This window comes from Dinoponera quadriceps, unplaced genomic scaffold, assembly GCF_001313825.1.
Source record: "Dinoponera quadriceps isolate SergipeBrazil2010 unplaced genomic scaffold, ASM131382v1 scaffold5109, whole genome shotgun sequence".
Taxonomy (NCBI): Eukaryota; Metazoa; Arthropoda; class Insecta; order Hymenoptera; family Formicidae; genus Dinoponera; species Dinoponera quadriceps.
Window position 1 is genome coordinate 373,268 of NW_014559156.1, and position 18,744 is coordinate 392,011.

The following is an 18,744-nucleotide window of genomic DNA, read 5'->3' on the forward strand; positions in this document are numbered from 1 at the left end:
CGCTGAACTTTACTGAACCATGAGGCTCATTAAATCTTCGTTGCATCTGCCGTAGCGTTAATCGACTGGTCATAATCTTACATGACTGAGTAACCTTAATCGCGATTTTTAATAAAGGAATCGATGTTTTCAGAAATTTCAAAAGCTCTAATCACGTTTATAGAAAAATGGATTGAGAGAGAACGAAATTGACAAAAATTGACACAACACATCGATATCAATCGTTCAAATGACGAGTTTGCAAGTGAAAATCGAGTTAAATATGAAATATTAGACACTTCACTGCAATTCTAACTGATTTTTAATAATTATCACTGTAATTATAATCAGTATAGCGTATAATTCTAGGATATTTTATATATATATACTATAATATAATTAGAGTATAATGTGCTTTTACAGAAATTTAACACTAGTAAGTTAGTGATTAATTATTTATTTTGTTATTAAAATATTAAAAGTACCGTTGTCAGTAATTTTTAGTGATTTCATTACAGAGCTCATAGTGGTTATAAATATTTTAGTGTTTAAAATTACAAAGTGATTAACGACCCTTATAGAAAAATATTAGTGGTTGATCAGTAATGAATTATTCTTATTGTTAGTGAATTATTGTTGCGCAACATTTTTTTAACTAGCTAATAATTTTTAGCACTTAGATTATAAACTTACTCATATTTCAGATTGATTCAATAATGTTTCATATCAGTAATTAGCATCTCTAGCAGCAGTAGATCTCAGGATATATTATAAACTTGTATGCGGCGTTCCATTTCTTTCATCGAATATTATAAATATATTCTGGAGATAACATAAACATTTTTAGTAAAATTAAAACTTTCGATAACAAGGACGAGAGATGTAAAAATTAAAATGGCACTTTCTTTATTTAAATAAAATGATCCCTCTAATATTAGTTTGTTCTCGCATCTTTGCATCAACATAATTTTGCTGCAAATAACATTCTGATTATTATGATTCCTCATTCCTGCGATATTTAACTGCAATGATTAAGCACTGGTCAATAATAAATAATTACTGAAGTACACCGGCGGTATTTGATCACTGCAAATTTCTTAATAATTTTCGGTGTTAAATTTCTGTAAGATGTGCACATGTAACGATAGTACTGATATATTGGCACATTTCTTCATTGGCAAATTACGTCAGTGTGTATGTGCGTGTGTGTGTATATGTGTATGACCGTCCTCATCCCGCTGTTTAAATACGCGCGGAATATAGCACAGGGTCATCGAGAGAGTGAGTCTGGGAAAGTCAGAAAGATTCGGCAGAAACACGTTTTCGGACTCGACAATTCCTACCCTCCTCCGTTTCCCCCTTCCCAACTCTCTATTCCTCTTTGCTTTTGGACCTGATAAGTGGTAAGATAATACAAAGTTTCATTCTCTCTCTCTCTCTCTCTCTCTCTCATTTATTCGATTAGCATCGCTATGGTGGACTTAGCGGATATCATCCAGGTGTACATTATCCAAACAACGAGACATCCGAATAGCACTTTAAGCAGCCAATCGGCGAAATATAGGTACATGAGGACTCGTCTCGCACGTGGTAGCGTCGAGGGATCGTCCTTTAGGCAGTATCGCCTTGTACCTAAGATGTACGCCAGGATATACTCGTCCCAACGGATAACGTTCGTGTCCATGTAAAACGTCTCTTTATCCGCGGGGCATAGTCGGTGTTGCAGGTCACGCAGATTGTCGTTACTACGGACAACAGTTCTCTCAGCAGAGCTCGAAAAAGCGTAGCAAGCTTTAACGAGCTGAAACTCCAAAAAAAAAAAGAAAAAAGAATCTCACCGGAACGTCCATTGTTTCGTGGTGTAATACTGGAGCACCCTCAGACCGGACTTTATCCTGGCCTGCACCCGCACGAGGAAAGGTTTGTTGCCGGTGATGATCAGTCCAATGTCCAGCAGGTAGGCGGGTATGAGATGCAATAGCACGACGACAAGCCAATGGCGGATCCTCGAGGAGGTGAGTCCTCCGCCAGGGTACCAGAGCGGCTCTACAAAGGAGATTACTCTATAAGTGTCTAACGTTTCCTAGAATATTGTATGAATATTACTAAATATTAAAATAATATTCTTATAATATTCTAAGAATGTTGTGTAATATCTGTTTAATATTACAGGAATATTCTCTATTGATGTTACACGTCCTACACTTCACATAATATTCCGGGCATGTTACAAAAATGTTCTTAGAATAAAAAAAAATATAAAATAATAATATAGAGAGAAATATATAAATAGAAAAAAATCGCCGAGTGTGATGTACTATAATGTCCGTGCAGCGGTTTAAGCGAATTAATTGAAAAAGGATTTGCCTTACGCGAAAACGGATTGGCGAGCATGTGCTTCTTGCCGGTTTCCAAAGCGTGGTTCCAAGAAATGAGGTTCTCCTCGTTCACGGTGACGTTCAGGAACAACGGCTCGACGGGCTTCTTCATGCCGACCTGCCAGCCCAGCGCGATCGTCGCGTTGACGGCCATGTCGCAGGGGATCATATTGATCATATAGTTCGAATTGCAGAGCATTGATCGTATGACTCCTTTTCCGGCGCCGATCATCAGCCCGGTCGGTCCTTGCAGATTATCCACCCAGCCGGGCGCCGGTTCCTTCCATGACGCCACCACTGGCAATAATCATCACAACGAGAGAGAGAGTGGGTATCGATAATGTCACATTACAGGGAAGAGAGAAGTCACCCTCTTTACCTATCGACGGCCGAATGACCCCTGCCGGTAATCCACATCTCGACACCACGTCCTCGCAGAGCGCCTTGCTGAAGGCGTACGTGTTCGGCTGATCGCCCAGCAATTCCGGTGTCATTATCTCCAGTATTTCATTCGTCATCGTGTTGACCGTCTGAATGATGCTTTCAGGCGCGACGGTGGTTTGGTAAGCGCGTTCCTCCAGCACCGGTTCGCCGCATTGGCAGAAGGATGTCGAAACATGGATGAATGATTCGAGAAGGGGCATCTGGAAAGGTAATGCATGCTGCTGCATTACGTTACATCTCTCGCGACCTATCTCTCGGATCTCGTCGAGCAAAGAGTGAACTCTTGTATTCTTGACATTTTGTCTTCGAGCCGGGAGACGTTTCATGTCTTTTTCTTTTTCCCCAAACCGGCCTTGCGGAAAATGTGACTATGTCGATCATCATTCTCCGCGAATGTTGCCACTCGTTATTGACGAATTTTAACGCATATACATACCGCGTCATGTCCCTATAAGCGCGTAATATTCCTAGAATATTATATTAATATTATTAAGTATTAAAATAATATTCTTATAATACTCTAAGGATGATATATCAAATTTTTTAGTATTCCAGGGATATTCTCTATTGATGTTGTATGTCCACGTCACATAATATTCTCGGCATATTATTCAAAATGTTCTTAGAATATTAAAAAACAATATATATATATTGTTTATTAGAACATATATATATATATATATGTGTGTAATAAAAATAATATATATATAGATATATAATTTTTTAAATACGAAACGTATCTTTACGAAATGTTACTTAATATCAAATAATATTACGCGCTTATAGGGGCCTATATCGACACATTATATTCGTTAGTCGTTAGAACGTTTATTTATCTGAACTAATTTCTCCTATCTATATAATTTTCGCTATTATCGCCAAACTATTCTTTCGAACGTATTTTATCTTCTTCCTCTTTTTCTCAATAGGGAGAGAGGGAAAGCTTGTGACCGTTTACCTGTTTCGCGAACGCTACAATATTCATGGTGCCCACGAGGTTCGTCCTGATGGCGGTTTTCAATGGCAGATCAAACTTGACGTCGGCGGCCATGTGAAAGACGACGGAGACCTGAGCCGTGAGGAGTTCCTTGTCCGCGTCGGACAGAGAGATTTCCTGCGCGGCGGTGTCGCCGGCCACCGCCGTCAGTTTCTTCAGCCGCTCCGGATATTCTTCCCGCAGTCTCCTGAACGGCTCTTGCTGCAAGCAGAATTTCCCCGTCGTGGTCGCGGCAACAATTCGCGAGGCTGGCTCGCGCGCGATCAGGTTTGACGGGCGATGCCGTCGCCCGCGGCACAACGTTCGCGCGCGCGCTTTCACTTCAGTTTCATTTAAAATCGTTTAGCATGTTTCCCGTGCGTGTATTAGCGGTCCATTAGCGGAACGCGATCGATCGCGTCGGAAAACACTGTCGTTTTTCCCGATTCCGCGATTGACGCACGCGACACATGCTATCGCGAATCAACTTGAGATCGCGGCGAACAGAACGCACGGGCGTGAAGGAAAGAAAAAGGGAAAAACGAACGGCCTTCAACGTGACTCTGCGACTCTGCGGACAGAAAAAGAATCCCTTGCGAAATATCTTCGCGACGGAGGAGCTCCCGAAGATAGAAATGATGTAATAAATCGCAAATTTCTGACGGTATGATCGGTGCCAAGGTGATTTACGACGTGCGGAAGAAAGAGACGATTGCACAGCACATACATAGTGTGTGATACGTCCCGTTCGCGTCGTAATCGTAATTTCCGTTCGAAATCCGACGATACGCGCAAAGACGAAGGACGTTTCGTGGGCGGGCTCAATTGGAAAAAGCTGTGTGAAAAGTGGCGCACAGCGACGAAGATGCGCCGAGGAAAATTCACGCGCGCGCGATTCTTCTTTCTACTCCCCTACACACGATAGTTTGAAAGTAACTCGAAAGTTCTTGGCCGAAACACTGAATCTTAATGGAAATGTGATGATTTTTCATACATGGTGTGCTCGGACACGACATCCGCGTGGGCGCGAATGGTAGAGGACTTTTTGATTCACTTCAATCCATTTTACGCCATCACGAAATTCGCGAATGTTTTTCCAAGACACTTTATATATACAGAAAGTGTCTAATGAAGAAACAAATGTAAAAGTTCAAAATATACAGGAAATGTCTTCTAATGGAGACAAGTAACTATTAGCGGGTGATTCAGCGTTTATATTTTTCTTTTCAGATAAATACTCGAAATAATCCGATTTTTTTACGAATGCTTTCTTCTAAACGTCTCATATCTCTTGTTACAATATTCTTGAATAATTTCACATAATTTTTAGTCGAGTAGTTTTGTTTTCTGATTCTTTTTAAACCTCGTACGGAATTAGAACCTCATATGGACGATAGAACACGTTATACGGATCTGAAAGAGAACATTTTTTTGTCTAATACAACATAATTCAAGGTTAGCTTTAAGATCATGCTAAAGATTCATCTTGAATCATGTTATACTGGACAAAAACACTTTCAAATGGTCCATTAACAGCGGAATAAGTTAAGCTAATTATGTTATACGACGTTTATCCTGTATATATAATACAATAATCATTAATTAATATAATATAATATGTAGTGCAATTTTGATAGCATAATAGATATGACTAAGGATCACCTTTGAGTTTAAAGCTTACTTTTGAATAATATTTTTAATATCATATTTACCGATAAATGATAAAACAATAGTAAATGATAGCACGATTCATGTTTATTTAAATATATGACATCACAGGACAGCATCGTATCAATTTGAGGTGAGACTTAAAAAGAATGAGTTTTGACTAAGAAATGTAGCTTAGGCCGCTGTGCGAACGTTAGGAAAAGCTTGGCATACAAGGTAACGTTTGCCGATTGCCACACAAGCGGAATTCGTTGTTGCTACAAGTGAAGAATCGTCAGTCTAATCGTCCTTTTTAAGAAATCTTCGAGACGAAAGAGGTTTCACCGAAGGTGTCGGCTGTCGCAACCACCCGTACGCTGTTGCTTGAATGCAGTTTCTATAAACTTTAATGAACTGAACACACGATACACACCGGATGAGAGGCAGCAACATTACCACCTATGCGTGTTGCAATCTGTGAATAATAATGTGTGCACTATTTTTAACCACATGTTACGAAAGCTGCATGCGCAGATAGGGAAGGAGAGAGAGAGAGAGAAAGAGAGAGAGAGAGAGAGAGGGAGGGGGAGGGAGGGAGAGGATGTGGGCGGAGAGAAAATTATTAGAAATAATAAATTTCAACTTCCGAGAAAATAAGTGCAACATATTGCAAAGTGTCGGGTAAGGTGTGTTGCGTATTTCGAAAAAATAACCGCAACACGTTTGTCAGGTAAAGCGTATTGCTTCATCATTGGCTCAAGCTATTTTAACGATAGCGCATTCAAAGGTGATCGTAATACGAACCCGTTATTATTATTTTTATTACTCAACGCACCGATAAGCGCCCCGCACATTCGCGGCCTCTTTCACGATCTACGTCGGACGTGAAATATTCCTTACCGATATTTATTCATAGGTAATTAAATTCACATGAATAAATATACGAGAGATATTTGTCGCATTATTGATTATTAAACGCGTGATATCCGTTGACGTCGTTGATAAACCGCACTCGAGTGTCTCGATTCTCATTTCCCCGGCATAAATGATCGAACTTGAAAGAAACGATACCTGCAGCATGAGATGCAACCTTGTTTGCGAATCGACGCCTTTCTTCTTCCTTATTATCAAATAAACATTGCCTACGTCGGGACAGCTCAGTAGCAATTTCGAGATTAGAACCTTCCCCATAAATCCGGTGCCTCCGGTGATGAGAACGTTTCTCTTGGAGAACCAATCGGCTATCGATAATTCCGGAGCCATTCTCGGGGGAGGACTGAAAAAATATACCGAGCGAAATATTTGCTTTTACAATCTTGAAGCTTAAGCTGAACACTCGCGCTGGAGCTACACTTTGTCTTGTCCGTCGATGTTGTTGCGATGTGAAATTACAATTGCACGAAGGATTATCAGATCACCAACTCATCGCGCACACTGAATTTGGTTTTCTTTTTTCTTTGCGTGTACCGTACTTGAAATTGAAGTTTTACGAGCGTCGGTTCAGTGTTCGAAATTCCGGGACCGTACACCAAAAAGTACAACGAGAAGCGAGGTAGACCGAAAGTTGAAATAACGATCGCACACACCACTACCCTCTCAGTCTCCAAATTCAAGTTCGAAAAATAGAATTGATCAGAACCGGAGCAGCTCGACGTTACATGCGTAGAGAAGAAAGTGAGATTCTGTCGCCTTCCATATCGCTTCAATCGATAGCACGGACTGAACGCAAATACGCGGTGGACTCCGACTTTATCCCTTTTACACGACTGACCGCCACACGATCATTTCTTCGCGTCTTTGTCCCGCACGATGCGGCGAACGAAATGTGTGACGGAGATTGCAGACTTTCAGGGTCTCACATTCCCTCTCATTCTCCTGCTATGCTCCTTCGTCCCCGCTGTAGTGGCGGGATCGAGTCACATTGGTATATGAATCTTTGCGGCATCGGTAATAAGGAAAATTCGTCGTCATTGCATCAGTGTAAAATTTCACACATGGTTAATTTTGTTTCGTGGTTTCGCAAGGTTTTGAAAGAGCCAAAAGTGGAATGTCCCCGAGTACCTTAAGTCAGTTAGTTATAACCTATTTACCTGTTGATTGAACATTTCATATATCGACGTCAAACACATATCTAAAAGAAAGAGAGAGGAAGGGGAGTGCAGATGATGCAAATGTTTCAATCCTATTGTTCAAAGATTTTTACATGCACACGGGACGAAGTGTTCTCGAAATCGGGCCTCATTGATCAGATGTAATATTATCAGCTAAATATTCGAAGGATATTTCCTTTCGACAATGATCGATCTGAGAGGTAGTAAGCTTAAAATATAAAATATTTCGCTTCATTACAAACTATCTGTTCCTCTTTCTTTCTCTCTTTCTTTCTCATTCTCTATAATTTTATATATGTATGTATGTATACACTAAATTTTTTCTTTAGAGAACGAACGATATTACACGTAACGCGAACGTGAGCTGGATTCGAGTCGAGATCCGGATTCGTGGCGTCGCTACTCGTCGTCTACATAAAAAGAACAATGAACAACCACCATCTCGGGACTTTCTGACGATTCAACGACCTTGCGGCTCCTCACAATACGTTATAGAATTAGATCCTACAGGTTTTCGGGATGAAATTTAAATACGAGTGAAATAATACCAGAAATAATCAATTAATACATGTCCATAACATCCTATCTAAATACAGGATATTCTATAAATATCCTATTAAAATACGAATAATCTTAATTCCAGCAAATTTGGATATATCCTATAAATATATATAAAATATTACGTAAAATATACATAAAATATAGTTAATATACATATTTATAGTTAATATTTATATTTATAGTAAACAACATATTTTGCAACATTTATGTGCAAATTATATCCGCATTTATATGCAAATTACTCGAAAGCAATTAATCAATAAGAATGACCGATTTCGAGTAAATTTAAGATCAAAGAATTATCCTCTGCCGACAGTACGATTCCGACAACGCGATCAGATATATGATCACGTTGAATGAATATAAATGTCCTGCTGATTTTGAAATATCGTCGCTCAGGTAACACAGTAATATTATGTGAAAGTCCTATAAATACAACAATTACGAATATTTAATATATTCATAAAATATAGTCTTATAAATATAACTATTACGAATATTTAGTATATTCATAAAATATACTAAAAAACATTTTGTTATACATTCGAGGTCTTGGAGTTAAAAAACTCATGCTCTCATGCGTGCACCCGATTTCAGTTTCTAATTAAATAAATTATAGGCCAGTATTCATAGTTTAAGATCGTCGTAAGTTCATCTTTAGATGCATTGTATGCAAATACATGCCAGTGAAACAATCCGTACAGCGCCTAAGAACTCAAGACAATCTTAAATATAAGATCTGACTATGAATACCGCCTATAGTGTATATATGTGTCCTATAAACGTCTCATATTCCTAGTTGTTCAAGGTCATTTCCAGGCCAAATTAATTTTTTTAAATAGTTTTTTTTTCATATAGTTTTTTTTTTTTTTTTACACAAATCGATTCCTCTGTCCATTGTACATTGCACGTATAAAAGTATTAAGGCAAGGTGATCTAAATACTTTTCGAATACACATACTTTTCGAGTTATTTTATTTTTTATTCTGATATCTTTCAGTACAAGATACAACAATATCTCATAAAGTATTCCTTTCCCGATATTATCACCTTAAAATGAAATACCCCGTATATATTTACGTTTGTATATTTATATATAATGCATATTTAAATATATCGCATTACACTTATATTTGATCGAAAAGCAGATAAATTATCGGTACAATGAAAGCAGTTTTTGTCCATGTTGTGGTAAAAGAGACCTTAACCAGCCACCAAATCAAACCAAGCAGAGTAGCTTGTAAGCCTAGGTGAGCAACCATCAATCTACAAACATAAACGTATTTATTAATGCTGTGTTAGTAATAATTAACAACTACCAATCAATTAAGAACTTTTGTACAACGAAATATACTTACATTTTATCTTTGGAACGTGCCTTCGGTAAAGATTCGGGAGACTCCTTACTCAGATATATTCGAATACCTTGTATTAAATCGTAGAAATAATCTATCCAAATCAACGACCTGATGTCCAAAGTGAAAAATTTCTTGTCATCCGGAAACAACGATTCGTGCAGTTGCAACATACGTAGATTATCAAATTTCCATTCATTGGAAATAAATCTTTCAAGAAGCCGTACTGATCTGTTAACGTTCGTGTGCAGGCGAACTAAACTGAAAAAATAGAAAGGATGTTATTAGAAAACTTTTGAAGTATTTTATACGGGAGCGGCATGGGTAGAAACTTACATTGGACGATCTCCGTATAATTTTATGATTGTGTCCAAGATGTACGCCGGTATAAAATGAAGAAAAATGGCCGAAATTCTGAATGATAACAACGACGATGAAAACTTGAAACCCGGATACCACACGGCACTTTTTAACGGATATTTATGCAACAAAACATTAACTTCTTTCCGCACCTCAATCCACCGGAGTGGATTGCACGTGCTTGATGTGCAATGGTATATCTTTAATCCTTTATCGCTGAAAATATATATTATTTTTCAGGAATCTTAAATATTAGAATCAAACGAATGCTTATAAGCAAAGCATACGCTTTTCTTACAACAAGAAAAAAGCAAAAAATATTTTTTCTTAGAATTACCTATCACGATCGACGGCATACGCGGCGACGATAAGGCTGTTTATTACTACATCTACTGGAATGCAATCGTAAGTAAAATGTTCTACAATTGGTAATCTCCTTATTACACCTTTGCTGATACCCATTAAGAAGCCTTGCAGCCCATTTTTCGATATTGTCCATCCCGGAATAGGTTCTTTCCATATTCCTGATACTAGATGTACAAAATTAAATCTTAAGTCCAATAATGGAAAATATAATTGTTGGATAAGTAACACAAATGTAAAAAAAAAACTCACTCATTGAAGGTCGCACGATAACCGCTGGTAATCCTCCATTTGCTACTTCATGTTCGGCTAAATGCTTGGTGAACGTATAAAAATTCGCATGGTTTTTCAGTATCTCCGGTGTTCGTGCTTCCAAGGCAGCAACATCTAATTCATTGACTAATTTTATAATTTCATTCGCATCAGCTGGCGCAGGATACAATATTTCATTAACATTTTGCTGCTCAATATTGACATATGCACTAGAAACATGAACCAATACCTATATATAAAAAAATACAATATTAGACAAAATTTAATAAGAAAATATGAAAATTAGTTTACTTATAAGTTGTATGATTGCAAATTAAATCTTATTTAGAAGTTGCTCTATAAAATTTTCCAAAATGTCTATGTAAAATATCAATATGCAACTTTTAGATGTACGTAGTATTCCATTTTAATTGTCCCGAGTGAATATCTCGAAAAAATATGAAAGATACTGAGATATGTTTTAGATAAAAGTCGTAGGATTTGAAAGGAGACATTAAAATGGGACATCTTATATATGTGAGCCAAGAAAGACTACGCTGCTGAGACTTTGAAAAATGCTAACGTACGACGATAAAAAGTAACGTCATGAATATAATTTCTCGCTCCAATGAGTAGTTTTGTCGCTGGTAATTGTTTAAACTTTACATATATAGTATATTTGCATATCTCAACTTTCTTATAGATTTGCACGGATTGATCGTTCTTGAACAATGAACAAAATACCAATTTACTTTAAGATCATTAATTTCTCGACACAGTTGAATAATTCTTCGAGTTCCCAATAAATTGATATTCGTCGTGGTTTTCAAATCAGCTTCAAAATCAAGCGTGGCGGCTGCATGAAAGACAACTTGCACTGTATTAATTAAAGTTTCACGATCTTCCGGAGATAATCCTAGATTTTCTTCGCCAACATCCCCGGTGACTGCGATTAGTTTCCTGAACAAGTCAGCTTGCTCCTTCTCTCGTAACATATTAAAAATCTACACATGGAAAATTACAATATAAGAGACGCATCGTGTGAGAAAACACATAAACAAATTATGATACGAAGACTATGTGTTTACATGACTATGTGTTTACATATATATTCTATGGTATAGTCTAGTGTACTCTAGCGTTAATTAATCACTTTTCTCACCGAATTTTGCGTCAACTCTATCAATCTTTCTGCGATATTTTTCCCCTTTTTCGGACGCATTAGCAGATAAATATTTTTAATGCCGGGACAGCATCTCAGCAGTTTTTCTATTAAGCAAACTCCAACAAAACCGGTGCCGCCGGTAATAAATATGCTTTTTGCACTGTAGAAATCCGTTACACGCGATGCCATTGTTTCTGGTTTTTTTATCCTTAACAGATCGTAAACCTTGCTATGTCATCTTTCAGATTACAAAAGATATACAAAAGATATTTCAACCTTAAACATCAACAGTACGACTTTTTGGTACAAACAAAATGTGATGTAAATATTATTGTCACGTTATTAAAACATAAAACAAAATACTTTTTTCAAAAAACGGTTAAAAAAGGAGCCAAGTGCACACGAATAACCGTTTTCTTTAAATATAAAAAAATTGTTTCCGAGAGAACGTTATTATATTAAATTAAATTTATTATATTAAACATTAATTCTGAGTTATTCCAATTTAATCTTACATTCACAAAAAATGATATTAAGAGGTTAACGCCTAGTGAAAATGAACGTCCTAAAACAAAAAAATTAGAACCTTCTAAAGACGCCCTAAATTTAAAAAATTATATTGTATATATATATATAATTTAATAAAAATATGTACAAGAAGAGCAATTTTAAAGAACTGGAACCGAAATAAATTGTAATTTAAACAGTACTTTCATTAACCGAGAAACTAAAACTGAAATCAGAACCGAAGCCGGAATCGTTATTAAATATCTTAACGAACCGATAACGGTATATTACCGAGCCAATATTTTCGTCTGATTCTTTATAATACATAAAACATGTAAAATGATGTAAAATTATTTACCTGAATTAAGAGAAGTAATTGTAACGATAAGTGCGAACGCAAGCGGCGCGGAAGTCAGTTGTCATGCAACTGCGGGCTCTATGTTGCTTCTCTCTGTGCTTAGGCGAACACTATGATGCTTCTCTCTGTGCTTAGGCGAACTCTATGATGCTTCTCTCTATGCTTAGGTAGTTACATTATTATTCGTGTTCACCTTTGTAACATTACGTAGTTTCTGCAAGTCAACATCAATTCTAACGCAAAAAGAATGATGCCACGGTTGACAAGTTCAGGATATTTCCCGAAAGATATTTTTAATGTCAAGACAGCATCTCAGCAGTTTTTCTATTAAGCAAACTCCAATAAAACCAGTGCCGCCGGTACTGAGATATTTTTGCAATGAGCGAAGATCACTTGGAAAAAGAATTATTATTCATACTTCTACTATTTGTTTGTCAAACGTATAACGCATTCGCAATACGCGTCAATAGGTTTACTTGTCGAGGAAAACTAAATTTCAAGCCGATATATTCATAATTAATATTGGTACTTATATTTAAAATCGTGTTGAGTTCATCTTCAACATAATCCACCAAAATATCGCTACACTTGGAAATTCTTATTCGATCATTAACAACGCTAATCATGGCTAGGAAAAGGATAGGACCCGCTATAGAGTAAAAATCACAAAGGGATTCATTATGAGATGAGAAGATGCAAAAAATAAAATAACAGTAATTTTTCATTTAAACCAAATTATTTAATATTAGTTTGTTTTATCTTGCTTGTTTGTATCAATATAATTTAGTTGTATATGATATTTTGTAATTGTATATGCATATAAAATTATATATTATATACATAAAGATGGCCGAATTGTCCGTTCTTATCTAAATAGTTTTACTCGTAAACATAGCACAGAACAGAACCAAGAAATCGTGCGCATAGCACGGAACAGAATCAAAAAGCTGTGGATACTGGTTTCGCAGTTCGTATAAAAACACTTCAAAATAAAATAACAGCTTTATCGCGGCCATGACTACTTTCAGGCCTTTCTCTGGTATATGTATACGTATACATATTGCGTGATGTACGCTGCATCTTTTAATTAGAGTTACTTATGTCATTTTCAACTTCTTGAGAGTTACTTATGTCATTTTCTACTTCTTGAGAGTTACTTATGTCACTTTCAACTTCTTGCGTATATGGTTTAGGACAGAAAATCATATAATTATTTTATTGAAATTGTTATAATATTATTATTAATATTCTTGAAATTGTTATAATATTATTATTATTAATATTATTAATAACGAAAAAAATAAAATTAGTCAAACAGAAAGCGGCAACCGTCTTACTAAAATATTAAGTGTCATTGCGAAAAGACTAGGCATTGTATTGTGAGCATTGCTATATATATATATATATATATATATATGTGTATGTATGTATGTATGTATGTATGTATGTATGTGTGCAGAGTTTATCACTATTATAGACCACTAAAATATAAAATATTTATCCACTTATTTGTAATCTTCTGGCAGCTACTATATTGGTACTTATTACAAGAAATGACTACTTACCTATTAGTGGTACAATTTTTTGAGAGAGAAGGACAAGCCAATATTGGTATAATAAGCAGCAATTGGATGACACCAAGTAAGCGAAAATGCTTTTGTTAAAAACTGCAGTAGTTAGTAAGTTTTTATTTTTATTACTACATCATATGCGGGATTGAGAAATGTATACTAACTAATTGCAAAATATATTGGAGATACCGTGAAAATCTGCTATTCAGATGTAACCGACCGCGACGTGGAGGAATTGTGAAGATATGGTTAAAGCACGCACCGCAACGTTTTAAAACTTTGCAAAACAAGATTGTCACTAATAACTAATAAGCTATTACCTTTGTTTCTGATATTTATAACGGGAAGATATACACAACGCGATAACACACATCCACTCACATTGGCCGGTGCCTACAGTCTTTCCGCTGGATCACCGATTAGAACATTTTATATTAAATTAGCCAATTATCTATATAGGCTATCGGAACCCGCCGATCTATAATAATGTGCTGTGAATATCACGTCCAAAAACATAACGTTTAATTTGTTAAATATTAAGAATTATATTGAAGTATATAACGTCGCCTGAAGAAATGCTTTCCTGAGATTAATCGTTTTACGTTATTTACTTCTGATAATTAGTATTAATATGTTTAATAAGAAACAAAAATAGTTTTACAATATATTTAATATCTTCCTCTACTACATACAAATAACGTATCAAAAAATGATATATATATATTAAGCCATAAATTTTATTATATATATATGTTTAATGTATATTTAAATATATCACCTTATAATTGGTCGAAAAGCAGATAAATTATCGGTACAATTAAACCAGTTTTTGTCCATGTTGTGGTAAAAGAGACCTTAACCAGCCACCAAATCAAACCAAGCAGAGTAGCTTGTAAGCCTAGGTGAGCAACCATCAATCTACAAACATAAACGTATTTATTAATGCTGTGTTAGTAATAATTAACAACTACCAATCAATTAAGAACTTTTGTACAACGAAATATACTTACATTTTATCTTTGGAACGTGCCTTCGGTAAAGATTTCGGAGATTCCTTATTCAGGTACATTCGAACCCCTTGCGTTAAATTGCAAAAATAATCTACCCAAACCAACGACTTGATGTCCAAGGTGAAAAATTCTTTGTCATCCGGAGACAACGATTCGTTCAATTGCAACATATGTGGATTATTGAATTTCCACTCATTAAAGATAAATCTTTCAAGACGCCCTAATGATTTGCTGACGTTTGTGTGCAGGCGAACTAAACTGGAAAAAATAGAAAAGATATTGGGGTTTAGTAAAAAATTTTCGAAATATTTTATACGAGACATGGAAACTTACATTGGACGGCCTCCGCATAATTTTGTAATTGTGTCCAAGATGTACGCCGGTATAAAATGAAAAAAAATGGCGGAGATTCTGAATAATAAGAGCGACGGTAAAAACTTTAAATGTGGGTACCACACGGCACTTTTTAACGGATATTTGTGCAAAAAGATGTTAATTTCTTTCTGCACCTCAATCCACCGGAATGGATTGCACGTGCTTGATGTGCAATGGTATATCTTTAATCCTTTATCGCTGAAAATATATAAGTTATTTTTCAGGAATCTTAGATATTAGAATCAAACGAACGCTTATACGCAAAGCATATGCTTTTCTTACAATAAAAAGAAGCAAAAAAATAGAATTACCTATCACGATCGACGGCATACGCTGCGACGATAAGGCTATTTACTACAACATCTACTGGAATGTAATCGTAAATAAGACGTTCTGCAACTGGCAATCTCCTTACAATACCTTTACTGGCGCCCATTAAAAAGCCCTGCGGCCCATTTTTCGATATTGTCCATCCCTGGACAGGCTCTTTCCATGCTGCTGTTACTAGATGTACAAAATTAAATCTTAAGTCCAATAATGGAAAATATAATTGTTGGATAAGTAACACAAATGTAAAAAAAAAACTCACTCATTGAAGGTCGCACGATAACCGCTGGTAATCCTCCATTTGCTACTTCATGTTCGGCCAAATGCTTTGTGAATGTATAAGGATTAGGATGGCTCTTCAATATCTCCGATGTTTTTGCTTCCAGAGCAGCGATATCTAATTCATTAACTAATTTGATGATTGCATTTGCATCAGCTGGCGCGGGATACAATATTTCATCAACATTTTGTAGCTTGGAATTAACATATGCGCTAGAAATATGCACCAACGCCTAAACAGTAGATATTAAAAACGCAATATTAAAAATAAGTTTGATACGAAAATGTAAAGATAAATTTAACCATAAGTTACACGGTCACAAAATAAATCTTGTTTAAAAGCTGCCACAGATAATTTTTCAAAATATCTATGTGTGTGTGTGTGTGTGTGTGTGTGTATGAAATATCAGTGTGACTTTTAGGTGTATATGTGAATCAACAAATTGTGTCAATGAGACTTTTGTTTATTAGACATATGCCAATGTACGAAGACAAAATCTATGCACTTATTCATAAATTCATTACATCAATAAGTTGCCTTCGTTGTCCATAATTGCGTAATCTTCACGTGTACATTTGCATATCTCAAAATTCCCCTTGACTCGTATAGGTCTGCTATTATTAAACAAAAAACAAAATACCAATTTACTTTAAAATCATTAATTTCTCGGCACAGTTGAATGATCCTTCGAGTTCCCAATAAATTGATATTCGTCGTGGTTTTCAAATCAGCTTCAAAATCAAGCGTGGCGGCTGCATGAAAGACAACTTGCACTGTATTAATTAAAGTTTCACGATCTTCTAGAGATAATCCTAGATTTTCTTCGCCAACATCCCCGGTGACTGCGATTAGTTTCTTGAACAAATCAGTTTGCTTTTCCTCTCGTAACCTGTTGAAAACCTATATAGAGGAAATTACGAAATATGAGTTATGTACTGTACAACAACATAAATTATGGATATGATTAGACCGTATAATTATATATATATTAGTTTCGATTAACTAGTAAAAAACTTACCGAATTTTGTGTCAACTCTGTCAATCTTTCTGCGATGTCTTTCTGCTTCTTCGGGCGTATCAGCAAGTAAATATTTTTAATGTCAGGACAGGATCTCAGCAGTTTTTCTATCAAGCAGATTCCAACGAAACCGGTACCGCCAGTAATAAATATGTTTTTTTCATTATAGAAATCCATTACAGGCGATGCCATTTTTATAACCGGTTTTCTACCGGATCTGAAAAAAAAATGGATTATCTTTCGTCGCCTTTCAAATTATAGAATCAATCGTGATAATATTTTCGATTTTTGTTTTATCTCAGTATATAGTAAAAATGTCTTCTCTTGATATTTCAAGGCGAAAAATGTTTTTGAACGTGTTATTGATTACTGGGTCTCAGAAAGCACATGTTAGTTGTACAACGTAAGGTGTAATAACCTATTATACGAGTAGATATTTCAAAAATGTGTATGAAAGTAATTGTATCACCTGTCATCTCTTATTTAAAATCGTCTTTAGTTCATCTTTAGATGCTGTGCGGATCGTTTTGTCGACTATGGAATATCTGAAGGTGAACTTTTAACACGAATAAAATATAATATCACATATATCATAATTTCTTTTGGACTTGCATAGCAAAAAATTTCAAAAAATATAAATGGAATTCGTTCGCGAAGAAACTGTCAGGATTTGAAGCAATAACGACACGACTGAATTTCGTGACTAAAGTTCGAGACGCCCAAAAGAATATAAATCAATCAACTAACATTTTATTACAATATACACTTAACATTTTAATACAATAATTTATTAATACGTATAATTGCAATCAGAAATCATCTAGACGATCATTTTAAGATCCTCGAGCTGATTGGTTGACTCGCTTTGTCGTTTTCGCATTCATTCATTCACCCGAGCCAAACTTACGACAGAGATTGTACGATGCTTTTGCAATTGGCTGTATTCCGAAATATGCAGAAGATGGCTGAAAATCTACAGTTCACGTCACGTGTGCTATGGATTTTCAATACTGTCAGTACTTCGAGCACATTTTTCGGAATGTAATTATAATTTAACTACGAATTTTATTGATTACGAGTCACTTTCTTACTAACCGGCTTTTCGAGTTACAACATATGTTTACCACACGCAGGTTTCACTTGACGTTCACAACGAGCGTCAAAAGTTCTATCTTCGTTTTTCGCTTGATGTTAAATAAAGATAAAATATCGGCGCATGTGTCATTGCAAGCTCGGTTAAGTGAAGAATCCGATTCCACATATCACTCGAGTTTAATGATAATTGCCCAAGAGATATGAACAAATTACATTTCTGTATCCCCCGTGTAACACGTGAAGTATGCGGAACGAAATATTTACCTGAACTACGAAAGTAGCTGGAACAACGTAACACGAGAGCGAGCGATGCGGAAGTCGGTTTGCGACTGTGAGCGCTGCGATGCTCCTCTTTCCCCACTTAGGCACACATACATACCATCGCCCTTCTTCGACACGAAGCTTCCTTTCCTCTTTCGCACTACTGCGCAATCTCTGCAAACCAACTCCGCCACCACGACAACGCAGAAAAATTATGTCATGCCTGGAATATGAGAAAATTCACGACACTTCTCTCGAGATATATTTGCGAAGTGAGTGAAAACTGCATAAAGAGAGAAATTACTCGTAAGGTAACGCGGTCTCAGTTATGGATCGAGTCCCAATTTCGGA

At 36.1% G+C, this 18,744-nt stretch overlaps 2 protein-coding genes across 3 annotated transcripts; both read right to left on the minus strand.

The window, feature by feature from the left end:
* Window positions 1-447: 447 nt before the first annotated feature.
* Window positions 448-13,117, minus strand: LOC106750169. Its single transcript, XM_014630305.1, has 15 exons — window positions 12,457-13,117; window positions 12,107-12,156; window positions 11,589-11,799; window positions 11,179-11,430; window positions 10,427-10,676; window positions 10,149-10,341; window positions 9,788-10,027; window positions 9,455-9,712; window positions 9,227-9,362; window positions 6,496-6,729; window positions 3,760-3,999; window positions 2,737-3,001; window positions 2,352-2,654; window positions 1,818-2,025; window positions 448-1,724 (listed from the first exon to the last, which is right to left on the minus strand). Coding segments are annotated over exons 2-15 (3,084 nt in total). The 5' UTR covers window positions 12,109-12,156; window positions 12,457-13,117; the 3' UTR covers window positions 448-1,432.
* Window positions 13,118-14,702: 1,585 nt separating this feature from the next.
* LOC106750189 (putative fatty acyl-CoA reductase CG8306) lies at window positions 14,703-18,499 on the minus strand. Of its 2 annotated transcripts, XM_014630337.1 has the most exons (9): window positions 18,397-18,460; window positions 17,507-17,593; window positions 17,038-17,254; window positions 16,668-16,919; window positions 16,002-16,251; window positions 15,724-15,916; window positions 15,371-15,610; window positions 15,038-15,295; window positions 14,703-14,945 (listed from the first exon to the last, which is right to left on the minus strand). In XM_014630337.1, exons 3-9 carry the CDS (start codon window positions 17,227-17,229, stop codon window positions 14,807-14,809), a joined length of 1,524 nt encoding a protein of 507 aa, XP_014485823.1. In that variant the 5' UTR covers window positions 17,230-17,254; window positions 17,507-17,593; window positions 18,397-18,460; the 3' UTR covers window positions 14,703-14,806. The 2 variants fall into 2 exon arrangements, with proteins under 2 accessions (XP_014485823.1, XP_014485822.1); XM_014630336.1 differs by lacking the exon at window positions 17,507-17,593 and having other exon boundaries at window positions 18,397-18,499.
* Between the last annotated feature and the right edge of the window lie 245 nt (window positions 18,500-18,744).

What these genes read in the sequence shown, in the direction of transcription:
- LOC106750189 (XM_014630336.1), bottom strand. Translation starts at nt 17,229, where the DNA reads ATGGCATCGCCTGTAATGGATTTCTATAATGAAAAAAACATATTTATT. An exon ending in GAGAAATTAATGATTTTAAA is followed by an intron (nt 16,252 to 16,667) that starts GTAAATTGGTAT and finishes TCTACTGTTTAG; the next exon opens with GCGTTGGTGCATATTTCTAG. An exon ending in GCACGTTCCAAAGATAAAAT is followed by an intron (nt 14,946 to 15,037) that starts GTAAGTATATTT and finishes TTATGTTTGTAG; the next exon opens with ATTGATGGTTGCTCACCTAG.
- LOC106750169 (XM_014630305.1), bottom strand. An exon ending in TAGAGTTGACGCAAAATTCG is followed by an intron (nt 11,431 to 11,588) that starts GTGAGAAAAGTG and finishes TTCCATGTGTAG; the next exon opens with ATTTTTAATATGTTACGAGA. An exon ending in TATCGTGCGACCTTCAATGA is followed by an intron (nt 10,342 to 10,426) that starts GTGAGTTTTTTT and finishes TTGTACATCTAG; the next exon opens with TATCAGGAATATGGAAAGAA.